At 45.8% G+C, this 12,061-nt stretch overlaps 1 protein-coding gene across 1 annotated transcript; it reads right to left on the bottom strand.

The window, feature by feature from the left end:
- Positions 1–205: 205 nt before the first annotated feature.
- Positions 206–11,729, bottom strand: gorab (golgin, rab6-interacting). The gene is made up of 5 exons (XM_032508974.1): positions 11,505–11,729; positions 8,361–8,676; positions 6,206–6,307; positions 4,143–4,283; positions 206–791 (listed from the first exon to the last, which is right to left on the bottom strand). The coding sequence occupies exons 1-5, from the start codon at positions 11,557–11,559 to the stop codon at positions 374–376; spliced, it is 1,032 nt and encodes a 343-aa protein (XP_032364865.1). The 5' UTR covers positions 11,560–11,729; the 3' UTR covers positions 206–373.
- Positions 11,730–12,061: the final 332 nt, after the last annotated feature.

Here is a 12,061-nt window from a genome sequence, read left to right as displayed (position 1 = left end):
GGTATTGGTACCGAACCGGTATCGTGAAGGAACCGGTACCCCCCAGGGCCCTAACCCTGACACGCGACGCAGGACTCAAACGCCATTCATAAGTTCCTGCCTCCTCTGTGCACCCCCTCCCTGAGAACCCAGGCAGTTTACTCCTAAACACCCTAGTTGTGTGAGAGAGTATCTTGGTTTCTCCCCCCCCCCCCCCCCCAAAAAAAACTAAGAAAAGTATAGATGTTGGACACCTAGCCCTGGATGCTACCGCTTCACCTAGCCAACAGCATTAGCGGAAACATTAGCGTTAGCGTTAGCGTTCATAAGGACCCAGAGTACGACATGAGTGACATAGATCATGTTCAGATCCTCAAATCTGGTTTTCTGAGCATCAGGAGGCCGCGATTTCACTCTGGACTCCATTTTCTACAATTTTGTAGTTCTCTTCAGTCTTCGGTGGTTCGGTCCTCGGGTGGAGGTCCTCCCGCAGGACGCCCCCGCCCTTCATCTCCTCCTCTGTGGGTCTACAGTCGTTGGCCGATCGCTCCGTCCCCCCACCACCACCACCACCCTCCGCCGGGCCGGTTCTCCGCGTCTCGGCACCGCCGCCCCTCTCTTCTTCGGTGGTGGTGGTGGTGGCGTGGAGCTGCAGCTGCTGCATCAGCTCCTCCAGCTTGAGGGCTTTGCGCAGCTCGTTCTGCTGGATGATGGCGCACAGGTGCTCCGTCAGCTGCTCCTTCGCCTCCGTCTTCTTGTGCAGGTCCAGCTTGGACGTCACGTACTCTGCCTCCGCCTTCTCGTAGCGCTTCCTGAGGGAACACAATCGGGGACGAGGGTTTTAAACAGAAACTAAAAATGACAGACGAAAATGTCAACAAAAAAAAAAAGGCTTAAAAACATGGGAAAAAAATACAAAGAAACCCGTTAAGAAATCTGAAAAAAAAGGGACAAAAGTGTCATTAAATACGACCAAAAACGCTGAAATATGGTTTATTTTATATCTTGACCTTGTCCTATTTTAACGATCCGAGCACACTGCATTAAGCGTCTGGAGCAGGTGCGTTTAGGTCCCCTCCCATTCCCTTTAACAGCCAATCAGAGGTCCTCTCCCATTCCCTTCAACAGCCAATCAGAGGTCCTCTCCCAATCCCTTTAACAGCCAATCAGAGGTCCTCTCCCATTCCCTCTAACAGCCAATCAGAGGTCCTCTCCCATTCCCTCTAACAGCCAATCAGAGGTCCTCTCCCATTCCCTCTAACAGCCAATCAGAGGTCCTCTCCCATTCCCTCTAACAGCCAATCAGAGGTCCTCTCCCATTCCCTCTAACAGCCAATCAGAGGTCCTCTCCCATTCCCTCTAACAGCCATGCGTTTGGACCTTGGTGCGTTGCTGTTATGGAGGATTTGCACTGTCATATTTTTATATGTAATATTTTTGCATGTGTGTGCTGCTGCTGTGTGTCCCTGTGTGTGTAACAAGCATAGTGTGTGTCCCTGTGTGTGTAACAAGCATAGTGTGTGTCCCTGTGTGTGTAACAAGCATAGTGTGTGTCCTTGTGTGTGTAACAAGCATAGTGTGTGTCCCTGTGTGTGTAACAAGCATAGTGTGTGTCCCTGTGTGTGTAACAAGCATAGTGTGTGTCCCTGTGTGTGTAACAAGCATAGTGTGTGTAACAAGCATAGTGTGTGTCCCTGTGTGTGTAACAAGCATAGTGTGTGTCCTTGTGTGTGTAACAAGCATAGTGTGTGTCCCTGTGTGTGTAACAAGCATAGTGTGTGTCCTTGTGTGTGTAACAAGCATAGTGTGTGTCCTTGTGTGTGTAACAAGCATAGTGTGTGTCCTTGTGTGTGTAACAAGCATAGTGTGTGTCCCTGTGTGTGTAACAAGCATAGTGTGTGTCCCTGTGTGTGTAACAAGCATAGTGTGTGTCCCTGTGTGTAACAAGCATAGTGTGTGTCCTTGTGTGTGTAACAAGCATAGTGTGTGTGCGTCCCTGTGTGTGTAACAAGCATAGTGTGTGTCCCTGTGTGTGTAACAAGCATAGTGTGTGTCCCTGTGTGTGTAACAAGCATAGTGTGTGTCCCTGTGTGTGTAACAAGCATAGTGTGTGTCCCTGTGTGTGTAACAAGCATAGTGTGTGTCCCTGTGTGTAACAAGCATAGTGTGTGTAACAAGCATAGTGTGTGTCCCTGTGTGTGTAACAAGCATAGTGTGTGTCCTTGTGTGTGTAACAAGCATAGTGTGTGTCCCTGTGTGTGTAACAAGCATAGTGTGTGTGTGTCCCTGTGTGTGTAACAAGCATAGTGTGTGTCCCTGTGTGTGTAACAAGCATAGTGTGTGCTCGCTGTGCACGAACCTAGTCAAATTGTTATTAATGTGCTGTTAAAATAATGACATGCTGCGTTATTGACTTTAGACGTTTTTGTTGGTCAATGGTGCGTTCACTTCCTGCTGCCTCAAGATAGCTTTACTCCCAGAATGCACCTGAACACACCTCCCTGTAAGACCAGCACGCACAAAATGCACCTGAACACACCTCCCTGTAAGACCAGCACGCCCAGAATGCACCTGAACACACCTCCCTGTAAGACCAGCACGCCCAGAATGCACCTGAACACACCTCCCTGTAAGACCAGCACGCCCAGAATGCACCTGAACACACCTCCCTGTAAGACCAGCACGCCCGGAATGCACCTGAACACACCTCCCTGTAAGACCAGCACGCCCAGAATGCACCTGAACACACCTCCCTGTAAGACCAGCACGCCCAGAATGCACCTGAACACACCTCCCTGTAAGACCAGCACGCCCAGAATGCTCAAGCGAGCGTATGAATGGATTTGAGGACATTTTTCCAGAATTTTGCCGATTCCATCAACAGTTTCTAATGAGACACTTCAAAATGCGCATCACAATACGTCAATGGAACCGTGACTAACGTCCAATCAGAATCACAATCGTGTTCCGACATTTAAAAAATGTGTTAAATGTTTGGTATCTGTGTAAAATCTGGATTTGTTATTGGCAGAAACGGGTCGTTCCCACAGTGTCCGAGTTGGTTTGAGTTGTGAAGACCAGACCTCGTCGTGCGGTTTTGAAAACTAAACACACGTCAAACATTTCACCTCGGGGAGTGTAATGTTGTAGCTCGGCGAACTCTCAAAAACAGTTGATTATATATCAACATAATCACAACAAACATTATATCAACATAATCACAACAAACATTATATCAACATAATCATAAGAGCATCCAGGGAAATGAGAGTGTGAAGGTCAGGTCCTCTGCAACAAAAACTCGGGGGAAATCACAAAGTCAAAACACAGCTTTACTGGATCAGCGTTGGCAGGAAGGATGATATAGAAATATTTACAGCCGTTATACTACAGCCCGACCGATATATCGACAGGCCGATAGTATCGGCCGATATCAGGCATTTCCCGATACGTCGGGGATGGGAAGAACAAAAATCAACATTTGGCAAATGTTTACTCTCGTTCTTGGATGGGTTTGGTTTAGTGTAGCCCTCCGACAGGAAGTCCAAAAGTAAAATTTTGTTAAGGTTTCCTCATCGGCCCGACCGATATTATCGGCCGATATTTGGCATTTCCCGATATATCGGTATCGGGATTTCTAATGTCCGATTTTGAAAAAAATTTGTTAGTGATGGCGTTGCATAGTCTGTCCACCAGAGGACGCTCTACAACGTCCCTGTTAGTGATGGTGTTGCATAGTCTGACCACCAGAGGACGCTCTACAACGTCCCTGTTAGTGCCTATATAAAGAGACTTTGGATACAGTATTAGGGACCACTAAGGTCTATATAAAAGAGACTTCAGATCCAGTATTAGGGGACCACTAAGGTCTATATAAAAGAGACTTCAGATACAGTATTAGGGACCACTAAGGTCTTTATAAAGAGACTTCAGATACAGTATTAGGGGACCACTAAGGTCTATATAAAAGAGACTTCAGATACAGTATTAGGGACCACTAGGGTCTATATAAAAGCAGCATTTCAAGGACTTTTAACTGTTTCCCTGTTTCTTAAGTTGACATTTTTTCTTCAAAAGTCAACAAGTAATCGTGTTAAGATTTCAACATTGATTATGCAAAGTCGTGAAATGTAGTTCCTTATTTTCTGGTGTAGTCCCTCTACCTGGCAGCGGAGTACTCCCAGCTGGCTTGTTCGATCTTGGCTCTCAGGATGCCGATATCACTGGACACCATGTCATCGAGGGCCTGGAGCTCCTTCTGGATCCTCTTCAGCTTCACAGCCTCCGCCTGCGTCTGTTTGGACCTGTGGACGATAAAAACATTACAAAATAAGGAACATTTCGTCTTTTGGTGTTAACCCTCCCGTTGTCCTCGGGTCAAATTTGACCCATTTTACAAAGTTTATCAGAAATTTGGGTTTCTTTCAAAGGAATTGTCGACGAACACAACGTGGATGGTTCCACACAACGCTCTTCACAAGTTAAATAAATTATCAGTTTCATAGCATTTAAAAAAAAAAAATGTTAAAAGAATGTTACTATTCCCCCCCCCCAAAAAGCTTAAAAAATTGCAAATAAAACGACAAAAACATCGAAAAAAGGGTCAAAACAGTCAGGAAAAGTGTTGAAAAATAACTAATTTTGACCCAGAAAAACAAAAAGTTTTATAGTTGAAGAGAAGACAACTGACAAGAAGACAACTGACGGGAAGACAACCGACGAGAAGACAACTGACGGGAAGACAATCGACGAGAAGACAACTGCCGGGAAGACAACTGACAGAAAGACAACCGACGAGAAGACAACCGACGAGAAGACAACTGACGGGAAGACAATCGACGAGAAGACAACTGCCGGGAAGACAACTGACAGAAAGACAACCGACAGAAAGACAACCGACGAGAAGACAACTAACGAGAAGACAACTGACGAGAAGACAACCGACGAGAAGACAACCGACGAGAAGACAACCGACGAGAAGACAACTGACGTGAAGACAACTGACAGAAAGACAACCGACGAGAAGACGATTGACGAGAAGACAACTAACGAGAAGACAACTGATGTGAAGACAACCGACAGAAAGACAACCGACAGAAAGACAACTGACGAGAAGACAACCGACGAGAAGACAACCGACGAGAAGACAACCGATGAGAAGACGACTGACGAGAAGACAACTGACAGAAAGACAACCGACGAGAAGACAACTAACAAGTAGACAACTGACGAGAAGACAACTAACGGGAAGACAACTGACGAGAAGACAACCGACGAGAAGACAACTAACGTGAAGACAACTGACAGAAACACAACCGACGAGAAGACGGCTGACGAGAAGACGGCTGACGAGAAGACGGCTGACGAGAAGACAACTGATGTGAAGACAACCGACAGAAAGACAACTGACGAGAAGACAACCGACGAGAAGACGACCGACGAGAAGACGACCGACGAGAAGACGACCGACGAGAAGACGACCGACGAGAAGACGACCGACGAGAAGACGACCGACGAGAAGACGACCGACGAGAAGACGACAAAACAACAGACGAGAAGACAACAGACAAGAAGACAACAGACGAGAAGACAACTAACGAGAAGAAAACTAACGAGAAGACAACTAACGAGAAGACAACTAACGAGAAAACAACTAACGAGAAGACCACAGACAAGAAGACAACTAACGAGAAGACAACTAACGAGAAGACAACGAGAAAACAACTAACGAGAAGACCACAGACAAGAAGACAACAAAACAACAGACGAGAAGACAACAGACGAGAAGACAACAGACAAGAAGACAACAGACAAGAAGACAACCGACGAGAAGACAACCGACAAGAAGACAACCGACAAGAAGACAACTAACGAGAAGACAACTAACGAGAAAACAACTAACGAGAAGACCACAGACAAGAAGACAACAAAACAACAGACGAGAAGACAACAGACGAGAAGACAACAGACAAGAAGACAACAGACAAGAAGACAACCGACGAGAAGACAACCGACGAGAAGACAACCGACGAGAAGACAACCGACGAGAAGACAACCGACGAGAAGACAACCGACGAGAAGACAACTAACGAGAAGACAACTAACGAGAAAACAACTGACGAGAAGACAACTGACGAGAAGACAACTTACGAGAAAATGACTAACGAGAAGACAAGTAACCATGACAACACATTGCTCCCTACAGGACACACACAGCCATACTTACTTCTCGGCGATGGTCTTCGTCAGCAGAGCTTTCTTTCGCTTGTTCTTCTCTTCCATCGTCTTCTGCTCTTGCTGCAGGAGCTCCAGACGCGTCTGTTCCCGTCTGTGATCACACAACGAGACAAATTAAGGACAGAAAGCAAAAGGAAAACAATAACTTTTCTAATTTGTAACAAATCTCTTTCAGGCCAGAAGATAGAAACATGTATTTTTTCTTCCTCTGGTTACGTAGTTGCTACTGAAAAATTTGATTTTTTTTTTAAATGTATGATCGTATTTTCTACAAATTCTTGTCTGAGATGTTCAGGTACATGAATAAATGTCAGTTTAAGTTTTTTACTGCTGAAGTAAATTTAAAAATTTAAAAATTCAGATTGTGAAAAACACTGCAGGATATTTTGTGTGAATACCTGAGCGTGTGTGTGTGTGTATTTTCAGACCTGTGTGTAGTGTGTAACAACAGAGTGTAAAATTGTAATTTCCCCATAGGGGATCAATGCTAAGCTAACTGAGCTAAGTTAAAGGTCCAATGTCACTTTGAGGTTGTTGTTTTTTTAACACGAATATGAGTTCCCCCAGCCTGCCTATTGCCCCCCCCAGTAGCTAGAAATGTCGTTATCCAGCAGTGAACCGACTTTGTTAATTATGTCCATTTATACTGTTAAGTAAGTCAATTTTTACTGTATTGACATTAGCTACAGAAGTCTCTCGTTAGCATCTTATATGCTAACTTGTCGCAAAGAGACGCATGCGCGACTCAAATCTGCCCTCTCCTCCCATTGGGCAGTGACACCACAGTCTATGGTGACAGTACAGATTACCGCCGTCTGCTGTTATGGAGATGTCATACGTCTCGCGCACGCATAGAACATTTACTCAGTCTGCGTCGGTTTGGCTTGTTCTGAGGCACCAACCCGACAACCAACCGTTGGTTTGGTGTGTTCTGAGGCACCAACCCCACGACCAACCGTCGGTTTGGTGCGTTTGGAGTTACCAACCCCACGACCAACCGTCGGTTTGGTGTGTTCTGGGGCACCAACCCCACGACCAACCGTTGGTTTGGTGTGTTCTGGGGCACCAACCCCACGACCAACCGTCGGTTTGGTGTGTTCTAGGGCACCAACCCGACGACCAACTGTCGGTTTGGTGTGTTCTGAGGCACCAACCCTCGGTTTGGTGTGGTCTGAGGCACCAACCCTCGGTTTGGTGTGTTCTGGGGCACCAACCCCACGACCAACCGTTGGTTTGGTGTGTTCTGGGGCACCAACCCCACGATCACCCGTTGGTTTGGTGTGTTCTGGGGCACCAACCCCACGACCACCCGTTGGTTTGGTGTGTTCTGGGGCACCAACCCCACGACCAACCGTCGGTTTGGTGTGTTCTGAGGCACCAACCCCACGACCAACCGTTGGTTTGGTGTGTTCTGAGGCACCAACCCCACGACCAGCCGTCGGTTTGGTGTGTTTGGAGTTACCAACCCCACGACCAACCGTTGGTTTGGTGTGTTCTGGGGCACCAACCCCACGACCAACTGTCGGTTTGGTGTGTTCTAGGGCACCAACCCGACGACCAACTGTCGGTTTGGTGTGTTCTGAGGCACCAACCCTCGGTTTGGTGTGGTCTGAGGCACCAACCCTCGGTTTGGTGTGTTCTGGGGCACCAACCCCACGACCACCCGTTGGTTTGGTGTGTTCTGGGACACCAACCCCACGACCACCCGTTGGTTTGGTGTGTTCTGGAGCACCAACCCCACGACCACACGTTGATTTGGTGTGTTCTGGGGCACCAACCCTCGGTTTGGTGTGGTCTGAGGCACCAACCCTCGGTTTGGTGTGTTCTGGGGCACCAACCCCACGACCACCCGTTGGTTTGGTGTGTTCTGGGGCACCAACCCCACGACCAACTGTTGGTTTGGTGTGTTCTGAGGCACCAACCCCACGACCAACCGTTGGTTTGGTGCGTTCTGGGGCACCAACCCCACGACCAACCGTCGGTTTGGTGCGTTCTGGGGCACCAACCCCACGACCAACCGTCGGTTTGGTGTGTTCTGGGGCACCAACCCGACAACTAACCGCCGTTTGTGTTTCCAAACCAACACATATATGTACTTTAAAAGACAGTTTGATTAACATGTGATACATAAAAACCATACTAACAGTGCCACCTCTTGTTTCTCCAGCTCTTTGACGACCGGGGTTTCCTTCTCCGGAGCCGGCTTCATGCCGGTGGGTCTCCGCTGCTCCTCCTGTTTGACAGCCGGAGCTTCTGCCGGAGGAGCCGCGGGCTTCGGCTCGTCCTCCGGCGGCGGCGGCGGTTTGGTGAGTTGTTGCCCCGGCGGGAGGCAGAGAGACGCGGCTCCAGCGTTCTTCTGAGCCGCTAACTGAAGAGCCTTCTCCCGTTGGATCTGCTGCCGACTCCGGGTGGCTGGAACCGGTTTCCGTCCGCGGGCTGCCGCTGCGGAACCAGCGGAGTCTGTACACACATTTATACGTAAAATGATCAGAATAAATGTTAAAATCAAGCTGAAGTCAGAAGCTAACTTGTCCGGCTATCATAAAGGTTGTTGCTAGATGGCTAACATTAGGGTTGTTGCTAGAAGGCTAACAACATTAGGGTTGTTGCTAGAAGGCTAACAACATTAGTGTTGTTGCTAGAAGGCTAACATTAGGGTTGCTAGAAGGCTAACATTAGGGTTGTTGCTAGAAGGCTAACAACATTAGGGTTGTTGCTAGAAGGCTAACAACATTAGGGTTGCTAGAAGGCTAACAACATTAGGGTTGTTGCTAGAAGGCTAACATTAGGGTTGTTGCTAGAAGGCTAACAACATTAGTGTTGTTGCTAGAAGGCTAACATTAGGGTTGTATCTAGAAGGCTAACATAAGGGTTGTTGTTAGAAGGCTAACAACATTAGGGTTGTTGCTAGAAGGCTAACAACATTAGGGTTGTTGCTAGAAGGCTAACATTAGGGTTGTTGCTAGAAGGCTAACATTAGGGTTGTTGCTAGAAGGCTAACATTAGGGTTGCTAGAAGGCTAACAACATTAGGGTTGCTAGAAGGCTAACAACATTAGGGTTGCTAGAAGGCTAACAACATTAGGGTTGTTGCTAGAAGGCTAACAACATTAGGGTTGCTGCTAGAAGGCTAACAACATTAGGGTTGCTAGAAGGCTAACAACATTAGGGTTGCTAGAAGGCTAACAACATTAGGGTTGCTAGAAGGCTAACAACATTAGGGTTGTTGTTAGAAGGCTAACAACATTAGGGTTGTTGTTAGAAGGCTAACAACATTAGGGTTGTTGCTAGAAGACTAACAACATTAGGGTTGTTGCTAGAAGGCTAACATTAGGGTTGCTAGAAGGCTAACAACAATAGGGTTGCTAGAAGACTAACAACATTAGGGTTGTTGCTAGAAGGCTAACAACATTAGGGTTGCTAGAAGGCTAATATTAGGGTTGCTAGAAGGCTAACAACATTAGGGTTGCTAGAAGACTAACAACATTAGGGTTGTTGCTAGAAGGCTAACATTAGGGTTGCTAGAAGGCTAACAACATTAGGGTTGTTGCTAGAAGGCTAACAACATTAGGGTTGTTGCTAGAAGGCTAACAACATTAGGGTTGCTAGAAGGCTAACATTAGGGTTGCTAGAAGGCTAACATTAGGGTTGCTAGAAGGCTAACATTAGGGTTGCTAGATGGCTAACATTAGGGTTGTTGCTAGAAGGCTAACATTAGGGTTGTTGCTAGATGGCTAACATTAGGGTTGTTAGAAGGCTAACATTAGGGTTGTTGCTATAAGGCTAACATTAGGGTTGTTGCTATAAGGCTAACATTAGGGTTGTTAGAAGGCTAACAACATTAGGGTTGTTGCTAGAAGGCTAACAACATTAGGGTTGTTGCTAGAAGGCTAACAACATTAGGGTTGCTAGATGGCTAACATTAGGGTTGCTAGAAGGCTAACAACATTAGGGTTGTTGCTAGAAGGCTAACAACATTAGGGTTGCTAGATGGCTAACATTAGGGTTGCTAGAAGGCTAACAACATTAGGGTTGTTGCTAGAAGGCTAACAACATTAGGGTTGTTGCTAGAAGGCTAACAACATTAGGGTTGCTAGAAGGCTAACATTAGGATTGCTAGAAGGCTAACATTAAGGTTGTTGCTAGAAGGCTAACAACATTAGGGTTGTTGCTAGAAGGCTAACAACATTAGGGTTGCTAGAAGGCTAACATCATTAGGGTTGTTGCTAGAAGGCTAACAACATTAGGGTTGTTGCTAGAAGGCTAACAACATTAGGGTTGTTGCTAGAAGGCTAACAACATTAGGGTTGTTGCTAGAAGGCTAACAACATTAGGGTTGTTGCTAGAAGGCTAACATTAGGGTTGTTGCTAGAAGGCTAACATTAGGGTTGCTAGAAGGCTAACAACATTAGGGTTGCTAGAAGGCTAACAACATTAGGGTTGCTAGAAGGCTAACAACATTAGGGTTGTTGTTAGAAGGCTAACAACATTAGGGTTGCTAGAAGGCTAACATTAGGGTTGTTGTTAGCAGGCTAACAACATTAGGGTTGCTAGAAGGCTAACATTAGGGTTGCTAGAAGGCTAACATTAGGGTTGCTAGAAGGCTAACATTAGGATTGCTAGAAGGCTAACATTAAGGTTGTTGCTAGAAGGCTAACAACATTAGGGTTGTTGCTAGAAGGCTAACAACATTAGGGTTGTTGCTAGAAGGCTAACATTAGGGTTGTTGCTAGAAGGCTAACATTAGGGTTGTTGCTAGAAGGCTAACAACATTAGGGTTGTTGCTAGAAGGCTAACAACATTAGGGTTGTTGCTAGAAGGCTAACAACATTAGGGTTGTTGCTAGAAGGCTAACATTAGGGTTGTTAGAAGGCTAACATTAGGGTTGTTGCTAGAAGGCTAACATTAGGGTTGCTAGAAGGCTAACATTAGGGTTGCTAGAAGGCTAACAACATTAGGGTTGCTAGAAGGCTAACAACATTAGGGTTGCTAGAAGGCTAACAACATTAGGGTTGTTGTTAGAAGGCTAACAACATTAGGGTTGTTGCTAGAAGGCTAACAACATTAAAACTGTTGCTATAAGGGATACAGCTACGACCGGAAGTTGCGCAGAATAAACACTAGAGTTCGCAAAATCTTTCACCTAGGCTAACATACGAATATAGTCTTTAGTACGTGTTTTAACACGTGAATACAGTGTTTTAATACAACCCCCAATCTTGTTCCTACACTCAACTGCCGGCGCTGTATCCCTCCTAGCTTCAACATTAGCATTAGCTTTAGCGTTACCTTTCTGCTGCATCCTCCGTAACTCCTCTTCAGAAAAACCGGCCCACGCGCTCATTTTTCAGCTTCACACATAAAATACTCCAAACAACGCAGCCTAAACAATGCATACAACAAATACTGCGCTTATAGACTAAATAAAATCATTCCAAACTCGGAAATATCTCCAGACAAACCTTCAGAAGCTTAAACCGTTTCCGCCATCTTTGTTATTGATGCCACGTCAAGGACCCCCCCCCTAAAAAAAAGACCCGCGAAGTTGAAGTTGCAGATATCGCCTGATTTAAAAAAAACACATGAACGTGACATCTAAATAACAGAGTACCTATTTTAATTATCTTAACAAATGCGTTTGTTTGAGTAGAAAAAAAGGCATTTTAGATTATCTTCATGCATCTTTGCACATGATTGGGACTTTGTAGGTAATCGTGCAGAAGATATAAATATATAGACACGTACATACATACATATATATATATATACATATATATACACATACATACATACATGTATATACATATGTGTATACATGTATGTATATATTCATACAAGCATAGGTG

Source organism: Etheostoma spectabile, unplaced genomic scaffold (genome assembly GCF_008692095.1).
Source record: "Etheostoma spectabile isolate EspeVRDwgs_2016 unplaced genomic scaffold, UIUC_Espe_1.0 scaffold00010215, whole genome shotgun sequence".
Classification (NCBI taxonomy): Eukaryota; Metazoa; Chordata; class Actinopteri; order Perciformes; family Percidae; genus Etheostoma; species Etheostoma spectabile.
The sequence above is the reverse complement of the archived record's forward strand: the minus strand, read 5'-3'. Positions and strand labels throughout refer to the sequence as shown.